The sequence below is a fragment of the Podarcis melisellensis genome, assembly GCF_964234715.1.
Source record: "Podarcis melisellensis genome assembly, chromosome: 1".
Taxonomy (NCBI): domain Eukaryota; kingdom Metazoa; phylum Chordata; class Lepidosauria; order Squamata; family Lacertidae; genus Podarcis; species Podarcis melisellensis.
Genome location: NC_138528.1, coordinates 51,462,252 through 51,484,048, shown reverse-complemented (window position 1 = coordinate 51,484,048; position 21,797 = coordinate 51,462,252). Strand labels below are relative to the sequence as shown.

At 42.1% G+C, this 21,797-nt stretch overlaps 1 protein-coding gene across 2 annotated transcripts in view; it reads right to left on the bottom strand.

The window, feature by feature from the left end:
- The window catches only part of TP53I11 (tumor protein p53 inducible protein 11), a 49,367-nt gene that overhangs the window by 8,646 nt on the left and 18,924 nt on the right, over window positions 1-21,797 (bottom strand). For both annotated transcript variants that reach the window (XM_081892173.1, XM_081892174.1), the window contains exons 2-3: window positions 6,370-6,533; window positions 135-193 (exon numbers count right to left, since the gene is read on the bottom strand). In XM_081892173.1, the coding sequence (XP_081748299.1) occupies window positions 135-193; window positions 6,370-6,498 (188 nt within the window). In that variant the 5' untranslated portion in view covers window positions 6,499-6,533. The remainder of the gene's footprint in view (window positions 1-134; window positions 194-6,369; window positions 6,534-21,797) is intronic.

The window sequence follows — 21,797 nt, the reverse complement described above, 5'->3', positions numbered from 1 at the left end:
CGCTGGCCCCTGGCCTCTTAAGTGAGATGGGCGCACAACCCCAGAGTCTGTCAAGACTGGCCCGTACGGGCAGGGGTACCTTTACCTTTACCTTTTTAGTAGTCTTAGCACAGAGCTTCTGCCTGCAAACTTACCTGAGCCCTAAGGGTTCCTTCACAGCAAACTTGATTTCATTGCCCAAGACTTGGCTGATCTGAAATTCAAAGGAAAGAGTAAGGTAACTGACTCAGACTCAGCCTGCAAAAACATTGCCTGGAAGGGGTAGGAGTGGTATAGAATCCTAGACTTACCACCCACATATTTTCCTACAGAGAATGAAGTGCAATATATACTTTGCTCTACAGATCTCAATTTGCAGAATTAGTCTGCAATGATTATAAGAACCACAGGGTGAAATTATGGCAGCTTAAATATTTTTCTGACATTCTAAACCAGAGATTGGAAGCCTGTGGCTCCCCAGATATTGTTAGACTACAACCACCATTGTTCCTGACCATTAGCCATGCTGGCTCTGAACACATGGGGGCAGTTTCTATAGTCAGTCATAGGCCACACACTGTGAGTGACTCAAACCACACATCTGCAACCTCTGCAGACTCCAGAATTGTGCATAGCATTGGTAACACAGCACAGACTACAAGCTCTCCTTAGGATCTGAACTGTCACTAAGCAATAGCGTAGGCAAAGCCACTATAAAGTAAAGGGGCAGACCATTTCAACTCTAGAAAGTCTAGGTTTGAGCAGGGAACAAACATCCATACCTTCTGTTTGAAGCAGATGAAGCTGCCTTCTAATCAGGCCATCAGTCAATTTAGCTGCTTGACTTCACAACGCTCTGGTTAGGGCGTTTTTAATCTAAAACATCCAATTGGTGAAGGCTGGTCTATGCTAACAGGCAGTGGCCCTCCAGGAATCTTTCCCAGCCCCACCTGGAGATGACGTCTGCATGCAATACATGTGTTCGACCACTGCATGTTGGGGCAGGCTTGGGTTGTGCAGGTTAAGGACCTGAGAGCCAGAACATAAAAGTTATCTGGTTGGCCACTGTGATAAGAGAATGCTAGAATAGATAGACCTTTGGCCTGAGGCAGCAGGGTTCCGCTTTGTCCTTCAGATGAAGCATATAAAAAGGGCAGAAAGCTGTAGACAACCAAAGAAAGTGAGGAGAACTGGATTCTTTACTAATACAGTACACAGCTTTGGTTCCAAAAGACAGACAGACAGACAAACAAACAAACAGACAGAGGCTAACAAATAAAATTTTGAATCCAGCAGTAGAGAGAAACTGAAACTGGAAATGTGAGGTTCAGCACCTTCTCAAGAGTCCCATTCAGTCTTTACTTGATGCAAAAGTAAAGAACAAAAGCCATTCTTTGATTATTCTTTTTTGTAAGTAAAAGGAACTGAACAGTGAAGTTAAAGGTGATGTATTTTTTACCCTGTTGTAGAGATGCTCCATCCTGCAAAGTGAAGGGTCAGAAGAACGATGGGAACTTTAGTCCAGCAACATCTAGGAAGGCCAAAAGTCAGCCACCCCAATACTAATGAATGGATCACAGCAGCAAAGTCTCTAGATACTCAACAAGAGGTACAAGTCACAGGAAAGAAAGGGCCGTTTTAGAAGGAAATGAGTACAAAGGGGATTTAAACAGGCTTTGGTTGCTTCCTGCCCATCTCCAGCTTCTTATTGCCAGCTGGGGAGAAAAATACAGTTGCACATGCCATTCTTTGTTATTTCCTGCATTCAGTAAGTGACACAAAGGGAAATATGAAAACTGGCAAGTTGTGTGCACAGCAGAGAGAGAAAACTTAGCATCACTTCCTCTGGTTCATCTCCTGAGACTTCAAGGAGGGGCCAAGACAACACAGCTGATTTGTGGTGGTGAGGTGGGCTCAGAGAAGGATTAGTACTTCTAAAGTGTAATGAGGAAAACACGGGTTTTCTCCAGGCCTGGTCTTTGACATGGTGCTGAGTTTCCTCTTCAAGCTGATGCATGCAAATACTTCTGATGAGATGGATTCAGACCAAGTTGATTGTCAATTTCAATAAGTCTTACAACTCTCATGTTTGTGAGGAGGAGACTTGTAGTCTGGAGACACATTTAGCTTAGTGCATGACTGTGTAGCAAGGCTGACTCAGGTTGACTTCCCCAGAACAACAGCAAGTTCAAAATGGCCATGTCTAGGGTTTTGCCAAATTTAATACAGCTCTAACTCCAGGCTCTAGGGAAGTAAAACAACCCTTTTTGCCTAAAGCTACTTTTAGAGCTGCAAGTTCTGAGTGTTAATAGTTAGGGTCTTAGTTTTCTTTTAAAGCTCACAGTCCTCAGAGATGTTTTGAAAGCATGACGGGTGGGGGGGGGAGGGAGAGAGAATGGCAAGAAAACATGAAAATCCAAAAAGTGCTAAATTATTTCTCCAGAAGCTGCCATGACGTCTACGTCCATTTATGAGGAATTTTACACACACACACTGCTTCCAGGACAACTTGTCTCCTTAAACATATTTATTAAGAGGCAGAACCAATTTTAGAATAGGTTACTGCGTTATCTACCATCTGTACGACTAAAAGGTAACAGCTTAAAAAGTCACAGAATAGCTGTCATTATAAATAAGTTGCTTAGCAACCACTAGGATTCAGTGACAAAAAGGTCAATCCATTAATAAAAAAAAAGCCGTGTGTAAAAATCAGAGTGCGCACAGAGCAATGGGCATGAGTCACGTGGGCGCACCAGCCCTCAAATCCCCTGCTTACCAAAGTCACCAGAGAGCTCTCCTGACATGGCAAAGTTGACTAAAAGCTGCAGCAGAAGCAGAGAACTACATGCTGCTGTGAATAGAGAAGAGAGAGATCCCAGGCAGAACTATATGATGGAGATTCCATACACTTCTATCTCCGATCCTCTGGCACCACTGATACAAAGCATACTAACACAGAGAGGAGCAAACGCCTTCCTACCATTGTACAAAACCCCAGAGCTGAGTTTGCATTGTTATTCTTTCCCTTAAACAATCAGTATTTTTGAGTTCCCCCCTAAGAGTTATGGCTCTACTCATTTTTGTAAACAAGCAAAGTTAAAAAGAAGAAGAGACCTAGCAAGAGCGCCTCAGAACTTTCCCTTTGGGGTCCTGTGAAAGCACATTCGTTCAATGATTAATCAACACCAGCAACTTCTTGCTGAGTTCTAGGCTGTTATGGTTTCCTTCTATTTTTCCCCTCATTTGTTTCTTTTACAACTTTCTTTCAAGGTCCTAACAGCCTTAGGATAAGCGCTTAAAAGAGAAATAAAATTCTAGTACGAACTCTCTGCACTAGAAGTCATTAGCAAACAGGACACCCACACTCCCTTCAATTTGGAAGACGTAATACCTGCATTTTTTCTGCACATACCTTTCCAGTTTTGTTTCTTCTCTGGCCTGCTTAAATTACCAAGAAGTTACACCTGCTTCTTCAGGTGATGTGTTTGGATCCTATTCGTAACCTAAGAGTAGTCAACGGGCTAGATATTTCTAGGCTACAACTTCCAACCACCCACCAGATCGTTGACCAAAGAGGAAATAATAAATAATGATTATAAAATTCTTTCTAAAACATATAACATGCTATTAGAGTATAACTTGATAGATGAGGAAGTGAAGTCGGTGATGATTCATTGGGCAAGGGACATCGGCCATAATATATACTATGAAGAATGGGAGAAACTCTGGAAAAAAAATCTTAAATTCACAGCTTGCACAACGTTAAAAGAGAACCTTATGAAGATGTTCTACCGTTGGTATATAACACCTGCAAAATTAGCAAAAATATATAAAACCTGCAATAAATGCTGGAAATGCAGGGAAAAAGAGGGATCCTTCTTCCATATGTGGTGGGACTGCAGAAAGATCAAAGGTTTTTGGGAAAGTGTATATAATGAAATGAAGAGTATATTAAGATACAGCTTTGGGAAAAAGCCGGAGGCTTTTCTGTTAGGCCTAGGAGGAAGTGATATAAAGAACAATGATAGTAAATTCTTTCAATATGCAACAACGGCCGCAAGGGTCCTCTTGGCCCAAAACTGGAAACAACAGAACATACCGACGCTTGAGGAATGGAGAGGAAAACTACTAGAATACGCGGAGATGGATAGATTGACAGGGAAAATTAGATATTTAAAAGACCAAAGGTTCATTGAGGATTGGGGGAAATTCGTGGAATATCTGGAAAATATAAGTGAAGGTCAGATAACGCTAGTTGGGTTTAAAAGAGCTCTGTGAAAAGGCTGGAATATTGTCTAAAGAGAAAAAGAAGGAAAGAGAAAATAATGTCAATATAAGCTAGGATTTGTGTGAATTTACTAAATTAAGGTATGAAAGATTTGAGGGGAAACTGAAGGAAGTCTTATAGAAAGAAATTTGTGATAACAAGGTGTAAATTGCTGTTCTTTTTTGTTTGTTATGACTTAAAACAATAAAAATTATGTATTAAAAAAAAAAAAAAGATCGTTGACCAAAGAGATGTGCGCCTGAAGGAATTTAGGCTTGCCAAAGGATTGGGTGTGTGTGTGTCCTGGATAAAGAGAGAATTCAAACCAGGGATATAAGCCTACATCAGGGGTAGGCAACCGGGGGCCGGATGTGGCCCTATCGCCTTCTCAATCTGGTCCGCAGATGGTCTGGGAATAAGCAGGTTTTTACATTAGTAGGATGTGTGCTTTTATTTAAAATGCATCTCTGGGTTATTTGTGGGGCATAGGAATTTGTTCATTTTTTTCCTTCAAAATATAGTCTGGCCCACCACATGGTCTGAGGGATGGTGAACCAGCCCACGGTTGAAAAAGGTTGCTGACCCCTGGACTACACCATAAAAAAGGAAGGGAGGGAAGCAAACCAGCACTAACTTCTTGTTAATTTCACCACAGTCATCAAGTGGAAATCCCACCCCCTCTGGCTGCCTTTGGTTTGTGCAATATTTCAGGAGGTTTCAGTTAGATATTTGCCTTTAAGTGCAAACTGAACTGAATTTCTCCTGCATCCCTAGTTCTAGCAGGGGATAGATTTAAAAACACCACCCCCATTATTCCTGGGTCATCAGACAATAAGAGCCCCTACCGGCTATCACTATCTGCAACATATTCCGAAGTTCTTTTTGCATTCCTAAATATTGCGCCCAGGAGCAGAAACTGCAGCCAAATCTACACTATACATCTTTAGATTGGTTTTATATAAATTTTAAGTTATCACAGATTCCCTGCAAAGAATTGTAATTTGTTGAGGCTGCTGAGAGCCCTCAGCTCAAGATCTCTAGCCTCCCACACAGAACTGCAGCACCTAGGGGAAAGTTAAAGAATATTACACCAGTTCAAGTCTGTATTGCAGTTATGGCTTGCGCACAAAGTGGTAAAGAACCAAAAAACCCGTCTCTCAACACACAAAAGAGCTCCGATAGCTTGAGAGGATATATTAAGCTCCTAACTTGAGTCTGTGACAAATTACACACTTTTTGTAGAACGGCTTTTGGACAGTCTGCATTTTGAAGCACAGCTTTGATCTGGGATATGTGGAAAATGCCCAGAGAGAAAGATTGGTTTTGCAGATGCAGGAAAAAGAAGTGATGATGTATGGCTGCAGCACTGAAGGAAAAGAACATAAGAAGATCCCTGATGGATCTGGCCAAAGGCCCACCTAAACCCTGCATTCTTTTCTTACAGTGACCAACCACATACTTGTAGAATGAGGACTGTGTATGCAGAAGGTATATAGGAATCAAACTTCTCTATTCATGGGGGGAATAGAAACACTTTACAGAGAATATTCCTACATCTACAAAGACACGTCTCTAATGAGGTGAGAACTGCAGCTTTAACTAGCCATCCCCATAGGACTTGTAATTCAACCCACGACTGTGAATCTATCATCTCCCGCACTAGATTTTGCAATTAATTGAGATACACAAGAGCTCTGTTTGTCGGGTACAACACACAACTGTTGTACAATTGATTAGAAAGCAGGTTGAACAAGATAATAATTGCAGGGCAAACTGAACAAAAGTCTGGAATATCAAATTCTTTCATCTCTCCTCTGCTTGGCTTCCTATATAGCCTTATCACTGCTGATACTCTTGAGGAGCTGCAATTATTTCTTAGCTTAAACAAAAGGTCTTCCCCCTTTGCTACTAACTTTAGCATGAACTATTTAGTCATTCCATGGGGCAATAACCTGCCTTAGGGCTGAGACGGATCCTAAAGACCTCCAACTTAATTGTGGGTGATAGTTTGTTAAAGGTCTTCCCATTGCTGGGCAGTAGCCAGCATTGCAGCCCTTTGCTGAATGCCAACCTCCCCAACCTTCAGATAACCAGAGCGGTGTGAAAACTGAAATGTTTGTTACCTTTGACCTATGAACTTCTCCATCATCATCCTCCCCTCCAACCCCTAGGATCTTGCGTGTCTTCAGGCGGCTCACAAGGTCTGTCTGGCTGTGCTTCTTCATCAGAGGGGGAGGTTGCTTGGTTGCCATGGTGACTCACAGGTAGTCGCTGGCTTGGGCAGAAGCTGAAATGAGAAAGACTAGAGGTTAGAGAAAAGCAGGGTCAAATCCAGCCACAAATTCAAGGAGGAGATGCATTTAGTTTTAATGCAAAAACGATTTGACACAATGATGTATTGCATCCCAAACCAACTGTGTTCTTCGGCCATGGAAGAATTGGCATTCATTCAGTCCTATGCTTACAAAATTTAGAGATCCTCCTCAATTTATCTTGTGTATGTCAAGGATGAACCTGTGGGTTTAGTTGCTTAGCCATTTGGATAGGTGCATCCTTATTTACAAAACACACAGTAACTAAACGCTTGTTCCACTGCTAACGTCAACTTCTTCCAAGGAGCTCACAACATCAAATGGGGCTCTACCCCAAGTTTACCCTATAAACACTCTTGTAAGTCAGAGAGAGGTTGGCTGTCCAAGGTCAACCACTGCGATTCATTATAAAGTAGGAACTGAAACCAAGGTTCTCCCCACCCCAGTCCTTGCCTACCTCTCTGACTAGTTCACCACACTGATCACCCTGCTGAAAACACTGGGCAGCAGAGCAGAAGCAGCCCTGAAACCTACCCAGTTCCTCTCCTTGTGGGTTGATATTTTTGAGAGTTTGCAATTTCTTCCAGTTCCGAAGCCAAACACGGCTGGAATGGAAATTCACTGAAGACAGCTGCAGAATAAACTTTCTTCTCACAGCATCTCTCAGATAAACTTCTGCTCTATGTGCCTTTATCTCATTAATTATAGCGGGTGGGAGAGCTTTGTTATCAGCCATGAGTCTGCCTTTGCTTCGGCTGGCAGAAAAGTGGGGAGGCTTGTGAATTCAAAGGGGGGCGGTTATACTAGGATAGCCATTTCTGGTTCTATTAAAAAGGCAAGAATGTGATTTCATTTAGTCGTGCTAGTGTGTGCTCATATGGCCAAGGCAGAGAAAGAGATAGCACAAGTTAGGAGGAGGAGTTGCGGTGATGGTGGTAGCAGCAGTCCATTTGCAAGGCACCTACAACATACAGTGGTGGTGCAAGAAGAAGAAAAATAGGGAAGAACACAGCACACTTTAGGGAAGGGGAAACTTTGCCCTATATGCTAGATTCCTGGAAGAGAAATAACAACATATGTTTCATGATAGTGCTCTCGTCCAAAAATCTTATTTTCTCAGAATATTTCCTATTGATTTTTATGGAGTTGGCGTTCAAGTAAACATGCTCAACATGCAATGCTTCTTCTGAAATGTCACATTTTTGATTCAGTATAATCTGTATGCTGAAAGTGCTTCTCTTCCTTGTAACCCCAGGGGTCCACACAATGTGGTCAGGCACAGCTACTTGAGGATGCAGGAGCATGCAGGAGTTCTTACCGCCTATGGCAAGAGGGCACTAAAAGCACATCAAACCAGCCAGCCTAATTTCAGACATTTTGTTTTCCTCCCGTGGTTCTCACACACAGTCTCAAACATTAAGAAACCCTTCCTGGGCAGGCAGGGAGGGAAGCTTTCAGTGCTGGGATCAAGTTAGAAGTGGACTTTGTTGCTCTGGAACATCTACAAATGTGTGCCTCTCTAGCAAAATAAACCAGCTGTTCTAAGTTAAATCACATGTTCAGTTCCTGCACACCTTAAAAGAAGAACATCCCATCCACTTCCTATTAAAATAGTTCTAGAGCAGGGAAGGGGAAGCCCTCCAGATGTTGTGGGACTATAGCTCCCATCATCCCTTACCTCTATCCATGCTGCCCAGGACTGATGGGAGCGGGAGCCCAAAAACATCAAGAGCCACAAAGTCCCCAGCCCTGCTCTAGACTTCATTGCCTTCTGGTTTTTTCTTTTAAATTGTACTGTCAAGCGTTGTTGTTGTTGTTTACTACGTGTTGCTGGTTTCTTTTTGCAGTGTTTAACACAAGGCTGACTCCCCTTGGGCATTTTGAAATTTGATGTAGTGCAGTAAACTAGGGCAACAAGAGATTTAGCCAATGGGATGGAAAGAAGATCAATCTGCCCAATACATATACAGTTCCCCTTTTTAAAAATAGCTCACGCGATCCCAAAACACGCTTGACATACTAAATAACAGCAGAAGTGCTGGTATTTGGTCTACACAAATTGTATTCTAGATAGCTATTTTATCGATTTTTGTTAAGTGAAAAGAGAGAGCGGAAGTGCATAAGTATAATGAACCTGATCCAAGTATCAAAGCAAAGCCAAAATGCTAACATGCTCTAAAGCAGGGATAGAGAACCAGTAGGCCTCCAGACGTTTGGGGCATTGATTCCCATCAATCCAACCCAGCACGGCCATTGTTTTAGTTAAATACGTTGTTTAAATTGTTATTAAGGAAATTATTATTTTTATCCTTCCAATAAAGTATAGCAGAAAACTGTAAAAACTACTCTGAAAATTTATTATTCCAAAAATGAAACCTTCATCTGATTGTAAATATTATGATTATACCAGCAAGAATGAGACTTCCTGTAAAAAAAAAGGATTTAAATCAAGCCTTACTGACTAGTGATTTAAATCAAGTCTTACTGACTAGTGATTTAAATTGAATTGATTTAAATCAAATCCACCCTGATCCTATACCTAACTAAGGGCCTTGCTTGCTTTTTCATCTCCGTAAGAGAGACACACCAATACGTCTCCCCCACCAAGGGAAGAGGAGCAGAAGGAAGGAAGGAAGTAGGAAGTGAGATCAGCAACTCTCAGAGCATCAGTCCAGCACCTGGTGTAAGGTCAGCACAGATTAAGTCAGAAAGTAGTGTCTAAGAAAGTTGGATGTTCGTCTCCCTGTGCTCTCTTACCCATGCAGACACGTCAGCCTACAATGCAAGCCGAGATGCATACCAACATTTCCAGAACAACCTTCCTCTAACATACCTAGAAGTATCAAAGAATTGACTCATTTCCTGCTGTGAAAAGCAAAAACTTTTATAAAATAGAACAATACAAACTATGAGCAAAAAGCTGTTGGGCTTGTTTCACACCAACATATACAAAAGGCAAAGTTGAAAGTCTAAATTTTTAAACTTTCAGCTCAGAATTATTATTGTCTTTATTTATATGCTGCCTTTTTTTCTTAACTGGTGGCTCACAGATCAAAGGTGGCTCACAGATCAAACAGAAAAAAGTTAAAACATAGAAAAGATAGTAATTAAAAAGCAATTTAGCACTAACAGAATTAAAACAATATTTAAAGGATCTATTAAAAATACAGACAACAGCAGCAACAAACATCACAGCATTTGCCCTTTCCAGTCAGTTCCTAAAGGCCTGGTGGAATAAAGAGCTCTCCACCTGTTGGTAGAAGGACAACAAGAAGTGTGGGATGGAAGGAAGGAAGGAAGGAAAGTTTTGGAGGGATTGATTAAAGGAGTTGTTGAATGTTAAAGGAAGCACAGGTGTCTCAAGCAGCAGAGTTATAACCAGTGCTTTCTTTCTTTAAAAAAATGTTTAGCAGTACTCTCATTTTGACTCAAGAAAATCACCATTTTGTAGTTCAAATTGGGAAAAATAAATACAGTAAATGGACAAAAGTACAAATATTCACAAAATGTTTAGGGGTATGAGTACCCCCAGAAAAAGCACTAGACATAACTACTTCACCATCTTTCCCCCATCAAAGCATGAGACACATAATAAGAGCCATATAGGATCAGACCAAAGGTTATCTAGTTCAACATCCTGTTATCAAAGTGGCCACCCAGGTGAAGCCCACATGAAGCACAAGAGACCAAGAGCATTCCCCCCAAATACAACCAAGTTAGCAAACTCCTTGATTTAGCACACACACAAAAACCTGTACCACAATTGAGTTCTAGTTGGTGACCCAACAAAACAGCACTAACAAATATTGTCATCATACTTATACGAGGTCCAGGTGTTACTTGCACTGCAGAGGCATGCTAAACAAAGCTCAGTCTAGCAACTTCCTTGGTTGTTGAGTACTAGTGTAGAAAAGCCTCTGGAGGCCGTGAGCAGATGTTCTGAGTCTTGCTTTAACATCCATTTATGAACCAAACACACCCTGAGAAAAACTCTGGGAAGGTCTGCTTCACAACTTCAACTGCTGCTCCAGAGGAGTGATGATTCCATATCCTGGATCATTACACTTTCGAGTTTCAAGATTTATATTCAACAAGTTCAAATTGCTTGGAGTGCGGCATGAGACGTTTGTGTATGGGACTACTGACTCAATCACTAGCACAGATTAATGAGCATTAAATTTATGTTCAAGGTGCCCAACTCTTGATCTCTAAACAAGGAATGCTGAATGATATATTTTCCTCACATGCCAATACTTTTTTCCATTTGAATGCATCATTGATTAGACTAGATGAAGGCATTTTGTTAGACTGTCCAGAGTGTTTGCCCAGAATGTGTATCCAAAAGGTTGTGCTTTTTGTTTGTTTGTTTCACCTTACTCCCACTGAAATACGCATTCTGCTGCAGGACCCGATTCTCCCATTCCTCTTGAATACGCCAGATTGTAGGGAATTTTTCTAAAGTCGCTGGAGCAGAACAGGTGAGAGCCGTCAGGCCCCATCAACGCAGGCATTTGGTAAAGCCGTGAAGCCTCATTTGTTTTCATGGCTTGCTGTTAGAATGATTTTGCCTGAAGCTGGTCTTACTTGGATAATTTTTGTACCTGGGTGGTGTGTACTTCTGGTTTTTTATTAATTTCATTGGAGATTGTAACAGTAATTGCATTGTGTTACACAATGTGAGCCACCTTAGGAGGATTTCTTACCTTTAAGAGGATTTCTTGCCCTTCAGAGGTGGCCCAAAAAATCTATTTTAAATACAGTGGTACCTTGGGTTAAGTACTTAATTCATTCCGGAGGTCTGTTCTTAACCGGAAACTGTTCTTACCCTGAAGCACCACTTTAGCTAATGGGGCCTCCTCTGCCGCCGGAGCACAATTTCTGTTCTCATCCTGAAGCAAAGTTTTTAACCCGAGGGTTAGCGGAGTCTGTAACCTGAAGCATATGTAACCCGAGGTACCACTGTAAAAAGGGAACTTATGAGAAGTGGCCAAAACAGCAAATGCCCCAAAATAGTCAAATAGCACATTGCTTAGGCACTGCTGCTTCCCATGCTGACCATGTCAGTGAAACTCACAGAGACACTGACCCTTCACCAAACCTTGGGAAGCTGGGCTAAGCAGGAATGGGGAGGGAGACAGAGTGCATTGTACTGTATAGCCCAACTGCACAGAGACATGAGAAGGCAAGGCATGGCTGTGGCTTCCTTGCCATTGTTAAGAATCCAGCTTTAGTTGTGTGGTCAGCAAACTCTGATTGGGAATCGCAGTTGTAATCTTCTTCATTTGTAATCTAACTCTCTCCCGGATAATTCCTCCCCCCCCCCCGACAATTTACTCTGTTAATATTTCATTTTATTTAGATAGCGGGTTCGCTTCTCGGCCTTTTGGCTAAGATCAAGATAGCGGGTTCCCCCCATATTAATCGTTACCAGCCATTCACAGAGTTTCAATTCCTTCTCTTTGTTTTATGCAAAGGCAAGCATGGGGTCAAAACAAAGATATGCAGCCCCCCACAATCTTGTGGAAGATCCAGACTCCATGGAAATTAAAGGTTGGAGGAATAAAGTACCATGTGGTGGCTGCTCTGGATAAACATGTTATTTCCACAAACATGCCCTTCAGGCAAACTTTGAACCATCTAGCAAAATCATATGCCCTCTGAGCAAGTCTGAAGAAACCCGTGACATTCACAAAGTCTCACACATCTCCACTCGACACGGAAAGAAGAAGCCTACTAATGTATTTAGGTGGAGCAAAGCATTTTTTTGTCTTCCCACCCCCCACCCCCCAACATTTTCATGGGACATTTGCAATCATCCTAGGATGAAATATCATGCCAACTGCCCTATGAGACCCAAATCTCAATATTAGCTCTGTATACACCAAAGATTCTGACTCATGGTTGAACCATGAGATACATAAAACAGATTTCTTGAGAGTCCCAACAGGAAAATGTCAATAACAGCTGCAGAGAATAGCTGGATAATTCGCTTAGCCAAATATAGAGAAATTTAACGTGGTGTCATCTTCTTGTTACAGAAGCGTTAGGAACAGGCTGTATTAAGTTGCCACAGAATTAAAAGCAACCCTCCTAGAATCGTACTTGTGTAAAGCTGCCTTGGTCTGGCGAAATGGCAGGATATAAATAATATCATCACCATCATCATCATCGGTGGCCAGGAGACCCATAGCCACTACCTGTTCCTGAGTTGTATTTCTAACAATCCAGGACCCTGGGAAATCATCACGAATGTTCCTCTTCAATCCCCATTACAGCAAGTCTGACCAATCCTAGCTCTGCAGTCAAGACCTTGCCAGACCTTGTTAAAACAAGGTTTTGAGACAAGCCGACCCAGGCATGTAAAATGTAGATGCATGTTTTGGTTTATTGCTGATTTTTAAAAAATGTTTTATATCATTGTTTTCAACTGTCTTTGCTGCTTATTTTATTCTCTTTGTAACCCGTTTTGAGGGTTGTGTGGTGGTTGTTTTTTTGAACAAATGTGTATACATTTTTTGAACAAATATGTATACATTTTATAAAATACAGTAAAAAGAAAAAATACAGAGAGAGAGACACCTCAGTCCCTCAGTCTACCCTTCCAGCTTAAAAAAACTAATCACTTTGGAGCCCCCAAGATTAGCTTCCAAACAGAAATACAGCTAATTGGGAGTCCACAAATCTTGGCTGGCCTGAGCACCCCTCCACTTGTTGTGGGATTTTGACTCTCATTTAAATCCTCTGGCACACAGAGATCACATGTGTGAATGTAGGGATTGGTTTCACCCTTGGCTGAAAGACATTCAAATATTGCAAGAATCTATCACATAAAATAAAAGACTGACAAACTCAGACAAGAACCCAGCTACAGTGGTACCTTGGGTTACATACGCTTCAGGTTACATACGCTTCAGGTTACAGACTCCGCTAACCCAGAAATATTACCTCGGGTTAAAAACATTGCTTCAGGATGAGAACTGAAATTGTGCAGCGGTGGCACAGTGGCAGCAGCAGGAGGCCCCATTAGCTAAAGTGGTGCTTCAGGCTAAGAACAGTTTCAGGTTAAGAACAGACCTTCGGAACGAATTAAGTACTTAACCCGGGGGACCACTGTATTCCTTTACTTTGGGCCAAACTCTGGAGACTCCAAAACTTTGCTATCTTCCCCACTTCCGAGTGAGTCCAAGCAGGGCATTTGGTGAGACAGCCCCTTCCCTCTCCTGCTCCTAAGCTCTCCCGCCCAGTGAAAGTTCTCCATGGACTATGAGAAATGCAGGGGAGGGGTTTTCTTTTGCTGCTCCTCAAAGGCTGTTGTCAGGAAGAGGTCCAGTGTCCACAGCTTGAAATCTTCAGCCTGCAGCTATCAAAAGAGACGGTTTCTGCTTACTGAATTCCACCCGGCCTCTCCTGCAAAGCAGGGATGGGGTGGGGTGCTTTTATTTCTGGCCTGAGAGATGCAGCCGCTTGCTATGAATTTTTCAAGTTAAGCAAATGAACCATAAACTGCCCGCCTAGGCCCTTTAGGGCAATGTTAAGCTTTAGGATTCACATTTTGCTTTCAGTCTGAATGCAACATTATTATTTAATTTCTTCAAAAGGCACATTAAAACACAGTTTCAATATTTCATATACCCCAATTAAACTGTTCAAATGTTTTGGCAAAACTATTAACTAAGACGCCAATTTTGAAATGTGTTTCCACTTTTGTTTCAGAAAACAAATCTGTACTGCAGTCCTTCAATTCTGCTATTTCAAATACAAAGAATTTCCAAGGCTATTCTATTTACCAAAGCTTCTATTGATCAGTGTTCATTTTCATTATGCTTATGTTAGTACAGTGGTACCTCAGGTTAAGTACTTAATTTGTTCCAGAGGTCCATTCTTAACCTGAAACTGTTCTTAACCTGAAGCATCACTTTAGCTAATGTGGCCTCCTCTGCCGCCGAAGCACAATTTCTGTTCTCATCCTGAAGAAAAGTTCTTAACCCGAGATACTATTTCTGGGTTAGCGGAGTCTGTAACCTGACGCGTATGTAACCCGAGGTACCACTGTACTATTTGTTTTAGGATGCTTTCACCTTTGTGATTTTTACTGTTTGTTGAAATCTGCCTTGGAGACTTTAGACTAGAAAAGATAAATAAAATAGACAAGGCAAAAGCTACTAGTTCCATCTTTCTCTAGTTTTGGGTTTTATTTTTGTGGTGGGGGGTGGCAGAGAAGAAGGGACCAAAGGATTCTGAACTCATGACTCCACTTCCCTTCATCATTTGTTCTGCTGAAAACCATTGCTAATTCAAAAATGATTTGCCACAATGCTGCCATGAGACTTCTACAATGGATATAAGAGAAATAAAAAGAAATTAAGAGCCATGAAAATACAAATACTTAAAAGGCAATGCTTTTTATTTTGCAGCGACTATTCACCTACAAAAAGCTACAGAGTTCAGCATCGACACAGCCATTCTCTCAAGGTACTGTGAATTCAGCAGCTTTACAGTCACACAAGCACAGGGTAAAAAAAAGGTTTGTGCATTCCAAACTATGCAGTGGTTATACCAGAACATCTACTTAAAATGTTCCAAATCATTGATTGGCTTCTTATCTGGACCCTTCGTGCTTTGCAAACATGAAGGTTCCAGGTAAGATGCCTGTTACTTCCAGTTTTGTTCAGCTGCTGCTTTAGTTGTTTTTTTAAAAAGAGTAAGTTAGCGAGGGGTAGATTTCTGCTGGAGAACTGCACCCAGTCAATACAGAAAATAATGGCCTGATCAAGTATAGGCAGCTTCCTATATTCCCTATAAGATTTCCTGCCCCCCCCCCCTGGTTCGTCCACCAAGAAAAACAACCTGTGTGTAGGTCAGTCAGTCTGTGTTTATATAAAACCTAAATATATTCATCAATAGCTGAGTATATAGAACACCCTTCCCATTGAACTTCACCCGAGGACAGCATTCTAAGTTGGTGCTAGAAGACAGAGAATCTTTCTTTTCCTCCAGCCCATTTGAATTTTTCAACTGTACAGTAATATGACAGCTGATGGGATTGAATTGTAAATTTTATTATGTTTCTGATGGCTTGATATAATGGTAAATGCTTTGACCTATCCTATGGGTCTGTAGATATGGAATGTTTGTGTTGGAGCAGGGAAGGGCACCTTGTACTTTCAAAGTGTCTTGGAAGCATAAAAAACCTCAACTGGAGATATGAGGCAGCTCAGATACAGTGGTACATCGGGTTAAGAACTTAATTCATTCTGGAAGTCTGTTCTTAACCTGAAGTACCACTTTAGCTAATGGGGCCTACCGCTGCCGCCGCATCCCCAGCGCACGATTTCTATTCTCATCCTGAAGCAAAGTTCTTAACCCGAGGTACTAATTCTGGGTTAACGGAGTCTGTACACTGAAGCGTCTGTAACCCGAGGTACCACTGTACACTGAAAGCCTCTGGGGGCTGTATGGGGCCTCTGAGCCACAAATTGATTACATGTGGTTTACATGAAGATTGTAAAGTTGATGAAACTAACCTACACTTCTGTTTTGTGCAGGGTTTCCCAAGGTTGGGTCTTACATCTGGGTTTTTTTAGACTACAACTCCCATCATCCCTAAGCTAGCAGGACCAGTGGTCAGGGGTGATAGAACTTGTAGTGCAAGAACACATAGAGACTCAAGTTTGGGAAACCCTGCTCTGGAGGGAGCTTTACTGGAGAGATGACGAACACTTAATGGCACACTACGTCAAGGGGGGGTGTGGCACTGGCACCGCTGCTATATTTCATTTTTAGCTGCTGCTAATCCATTGTTTCTAGTTTCTTCTTTTCAGATTCTCTTCAGCAGAGACAAACTACAAGCCCTACAACTTCTAAACAGTTATGACAACTGTTACCAGAAGCAAAATCTGGGTCAGCGGCCATATATTTGACAGCTGCTGATTTCCTATCTAGTTAACATCTAATAAAATTTATATTTATTAAATTCATACTTTGATATACACTTTTTATTTTTTATTTTTATGTCTGATACGTTATGCACCCCTTAAATTCTACTTATGATTCATTGCCACCATGGAAGAGAGAGAGGCATACTTGACAGTTGGCTTCCCTTCAGACCCACAGCCTGGCCTCAGGATGGGAGATACTTTGAGTTCCAATTAATGTTTTAGTTTCAGAGCTCCCATGAGAATAATTTTTGATCAGACATTAACAACACAGTCATACTCCCCCCCCCCCAAGTTAAAGGAAGCAAACTGCCACACCTTCCTTTTATTCTTTGTTAACATGGTATTATGAAAGGGGATTGTTTTTTTATTTTAGTTTAAGCTATTATTTTCTAAGTCAACACCAATACAGGGCCCCCATAAAAAAATGCAACTCACAGAAATTCAGCCAGGGACAAGTTATTCAGAAAAGATTAGCGTCAGATTAAGTCCACTGCAAAGACAGAATAGAGAGTGTTGTATAATGTGGGGGGGTTGACATTACTTGTCCTGCAGTTTCATTCCGCCACATATTATGGGAAACTGAAGATTACTCTGTATTCATCTCTTCCACTGAGACTTCTGGTGTTTTGATGGTCACAGGAAGTGGAGCCAAACCCAGATGGAAAACTAACAAGAATGGAATGAGAATTCAGCCTTTTGAAGTAATTGCACCTAGTATTTCAACTGCTCCAGTGAGCCCTGTTGATGCAGATTAATCTCGCGCATGCCCAGTGTGGATCTGCAATGCAAACTTGGCACATCTAGCCTGAACCATAATAATGGCATCCCTGGAAATGAAAAGAATCCCACAGAAAGCTGACAGGAGCAACTCATCCCCCCCCCCCAAAAAAAAGTACCCCAGCAGAGATTGACAGTGGGGATGAATGAAACATTCACTGCCCCCCCCCCAACTCTTGGAGCAGGGGAAGGTGTGTGTGTAAAAGAAATTTAATGAAATCCCTCCTTCAAGTTGCTATTTGCTTCCCATACAAATATGCTTCTTATTCCATTTTTATCTTTTAAAAAAAGAACAATACTTCTTCCTGATCCCAGGGACCATGCAAGCAGTGATGAAGATGTTATCAGGCAACCTGATCTGGTTACATGAGTTTCCCAAAAGCTAAGTTAGTACATTTCCTGCCCTAATGTAATGGGTCAAAGGCTTCTGTCCATTTCACAGTCCACTCAAAACAATTACTGAAACAGAGAAGCATTTCATGTGCAGGAAGTGGGGGAGAATGAGTTTCTTTTAATTCCCTCCCTGCTCTTCCATTCAAGCTTAGTCTTACCTGCCAGCATTATAGACCTGCTCTTCTAATATGCAATACAGTTCTCTCATTCTAGGTTTTTTTGAGTATTTACTTATATGATTTTTTTACCTTGCCTTTGTCCCAGGGTGGGCTATAACAAAACAGTTTACAGTTATAAAAAAGATAAAATCATTACACTTATAAAATAAATTAAAAACCATTTCCAGGTGGAACAAAACAGCATAAATGCAGAAAAAGGTGGTTCCAAGGCTAGTGTAAAGAGGTGGATCTTCAGTATATAACAAAAGCTGTACAATGAATAAGCTAAATGCACCTCGGGGGGGGGGGCGGCGGAGGGGTCGGAGCTCCACTATTTAAGGGCTAGCATTGGGTGGCAGGGGGCTGAAGCAGTTATGTGGGTTCTCAAGCTGTGGTGTAAGCTCAGTTTCTTCACAATTTTGTCTGACCAGCAAGTCAAACACTGGGCTACTACCCCACCAAGCACATGTCTCAGGCAGATGGCCCGTTTCCTTTTTTAAAATAAATGGTATAACCTGTAATTTTTAACACTATGTTTAGCTTTCCAAATGGAAGGATTTTAAGTGTATATGCAAAAATAAATAAATAAAATATATTACTGACAGTAGTCTTAGGACAGTCGATTCTAATGTGCAACACGTGAGACATGAAAGTTTGTTGTTGTTGTTTAGTCGTTTAGTCATGTCTGACTCTTCGTGACCCCATGGACCAGAGCACACCAGGCACTTCTGTCTTCCACTGCCTCCCGCACTTTGGTCAAACTCATGTTAGTGGCTTCAATAACACTGTCCAACCATCTCGTCCTCTGTTGTCTCCTCCTCCTTGTACCCTCAATCTTTCCCAAGATCAGGGTCTTTTCCAGGGAGTCTTCTCTTCTCATGAGGTGGCCAAAGTATTGGAGCCTCAGCTTCAGGATCTGTCCTTCCAGTGAGCACCCAGGGCTGATTTCCTTAAGAATGGATAGGGTTGATCTTCTTGCTGTCCATGGGACTCTCAAGAGTCTCCTCCAGCACCATAATTCAGAACATGGAAGTTTACCTCATGACAAAAAGCAAACAAACCCAAATGACTTTCTAGCCTCCGCAAAGCCAAGACAAAGACAGAATGTCAGGCTGGAAATTCTATTGCCTATTCAAGCTTGAATGAGGGCAGGAGGTTCCCTTGAGGTGCAAGCTTACGTTCACTATCTTAGGTAGCACAGACTGCAGCCAGACTGGACAGGTTCCCAGGGACACAAGGTTGGCAGACAGTCCATGGCTGCAGGCAGGGATGGTGAAACTGGATGCAGACATCCGTCCCTCAAAGTCTACTTGTTTCAAAACTTATTGCATTAAGAGTCCTCAGCTTTTAAATAAAATTTGGTTTCTCTCTTCATGGAAAAATGAAACATCTCAATTATTTTATTAGGCTCCCTAGGTGTCTGCTATAATTAAACACAACACCCACGCTGTTACATGGCTGGTAATTGCACCCTGCAAGGAAGCGACAAGCCTTCCAAATGTACAGAAGGCGTCGGCATTCTGTCTTGAAAATAAGGGCATGGGGGAGAGCAAACATTTCTGTTGTACTTATCTGATGGGTTATGTTTTCTGCTTCATGCTAAGCATGCTGTGCCACACACTGCCTGTGGTATGCCAAGGGGCTCAGTCACCACTATACAGTGGTACCTCGGTTTAAGTACTTAATTCGTTCCAGAGGTTCGTTCTTAACGTGAAACTTTTCTTAACCTGAAGCACCACTTTAGTTAATGGGGCTTCCTGCTGCTGCCGTGCCACCAGAGCACGATTTCTGTTCTTATCCTGAAGCAAAGTTCTTAACCTGAGGTACTATTTCTGGATTAGCAGAGTCTGTAACCTGAAGCATATGTAACCTGAAGTGTATGTAACCCAAGGTACCACTCACCTTTCGAAGGATGTAAAAGGCATGCACAGGCTTACCAGGGTACATATAGCTTCCATGCATTTTGTGACATCTACTTTAGTAACAGAAGACCTTCTGCAGGAAATAAAATGGACATCACTTGGGGGGGGGATTTTCCCCCTCCCATGCCAAAGAGTTATAAATGAATTTAGAGTTCCCAGTCATAATTAGAGAGTCCCCACACTGTACATATACAGCTGTGGTCAGTAGAGAAGGGAAGGAGGCTTATCTCCCCCTTCTCCCCAGTACCTAGAACATTGTCATATCATCATTCCAGGCCCCAGTAGCCTTGGAACAAGGAATTTTATCCACCCAGCATCAGGCACCATGGGAAAGTTTTGTATTTCATGTTGGCTGGCATGTTCCTGTTGACAGTGTTTCAAGCACCAGAGAATAGCAGGAAAAATGGGGGAAGGAGGGAGGGAGCCAACTATCCCAACTACGGGAGAATGTATATGCTATCACAGCTTCTGCTTCATTACCTCCAGTGAAGGACAGTGCATGAAAGCAGCCCATTCCACTGTTGAACAACCCTTAGCAAATGGCTGTATAGCTGAAATCTGTTTTCCTGACATTTTTACCCATTGGTTCTAGTCCAGCTGCCCTCTGGATCAACAGAAAACAAGCCTGCTAAATATTCTCTAGAGATATTTCAAAAACAGCTGTCATATCCCCACCACCTTCGTCTTCTTTTCTGCTGGCTAAATATGCCCAGCTTTTCCATTCCTCATACAACTCAGCTCCCAGACACCTCACCATCCTGGGTACTCTCCTCTGGACACGTGCCAGTTTAACCAATCAGCGTCCTCCTAAAAATGTGGCATCCTAAAAAAAGGACACAGCACTCCAGGTGCAGCCTGATAAACACAGAATTGAATGGACCTATTATTACTCCCTGTGATCTGGACACTGTACTTCAGTTTATGCATTAAGGTTGCATTAGCTGTTTAAAGTGGCCACATTGCATTGCTGCCCTGTGTTCAGTTTATGAGTTTATCAGTGAAGACACTTCACATGCAAAGCTGCCGATCCATGTGTCCCTCCATACCTTTGATGCTCTGCTTTCTACGACAGTAAATCCATTTTAGGCACCTGAAAAGGGCTTAATGAATCCAATGGGCGGTGGAGAGTCTGCTGCTTCTCCTCCCCAATGCAAGAAGGCAAACGTAGATACAACACCATTCGCAACAATTAGAACCTGATACCATTGAAATCTGGCAGGGAGTGTTTAAATGCTTGTTCTCCTACTGCAATCCCAATCTGCATCCCATACCTGCTGCTTATTCTCATGCCACCATTCAGTTACTAACTGTGTGGATGGCATCACTTCACGTTTGGCATTACAATGTCACAGGAGTTTCCTACTTGCAAAATAATAGATGTGGAAAGTGAGAAGGAGCCTGCCATCACAATACTGCAGTTTCCCCTCATTGAGCCTGTTCAGACACCTGAGGCCCACTTGAAATGGCTAAAAGTTACAGAAATAATTTAACAGTTATCATTATTAAAATATATATACTGCCCTTCATTTGAAGATCTCAGGGCAGTTCACAAGATAAAAAATTACAAGCAATGACCAGCCTACATTTAATATACATATATACAGAAAACAGAATATACGAGGCACTTTTTACAAAGTGTACATGTCAACGGATAGATGTCTTGAAAAGAAAAATAAGTCAGGCAATAACTTGGGGAGGGCCCTCCACTCCTGAGGGGACCAGGTCCTCCTCAGTCATCAAGATACCTGTGGCTAAATGACTCAGACTAAGGGCTAGAGGTGCCGAGTTCCGCATGACATTTCAGGGGCTTGTCACATGGCATGACATCACACGTGCGACACATTGGGGGTGGGCTCAACTCATCCAGCATTGGGGGGGGGGGCTGAGCTGTCCTCAGCCACATAGACTTGGTGCCTATGCTAAGGGCTTGTCCACACTTCTGGTTTTTTTTCCAGATTAATGTTTGCTTTGATTTAGAGCTAAGGAGTGGGTTTCCCCTGGGAAAGGAGTGGGGCAAGGGGGAAACTGCTTGGACTTGTGCCTAGAAAGCA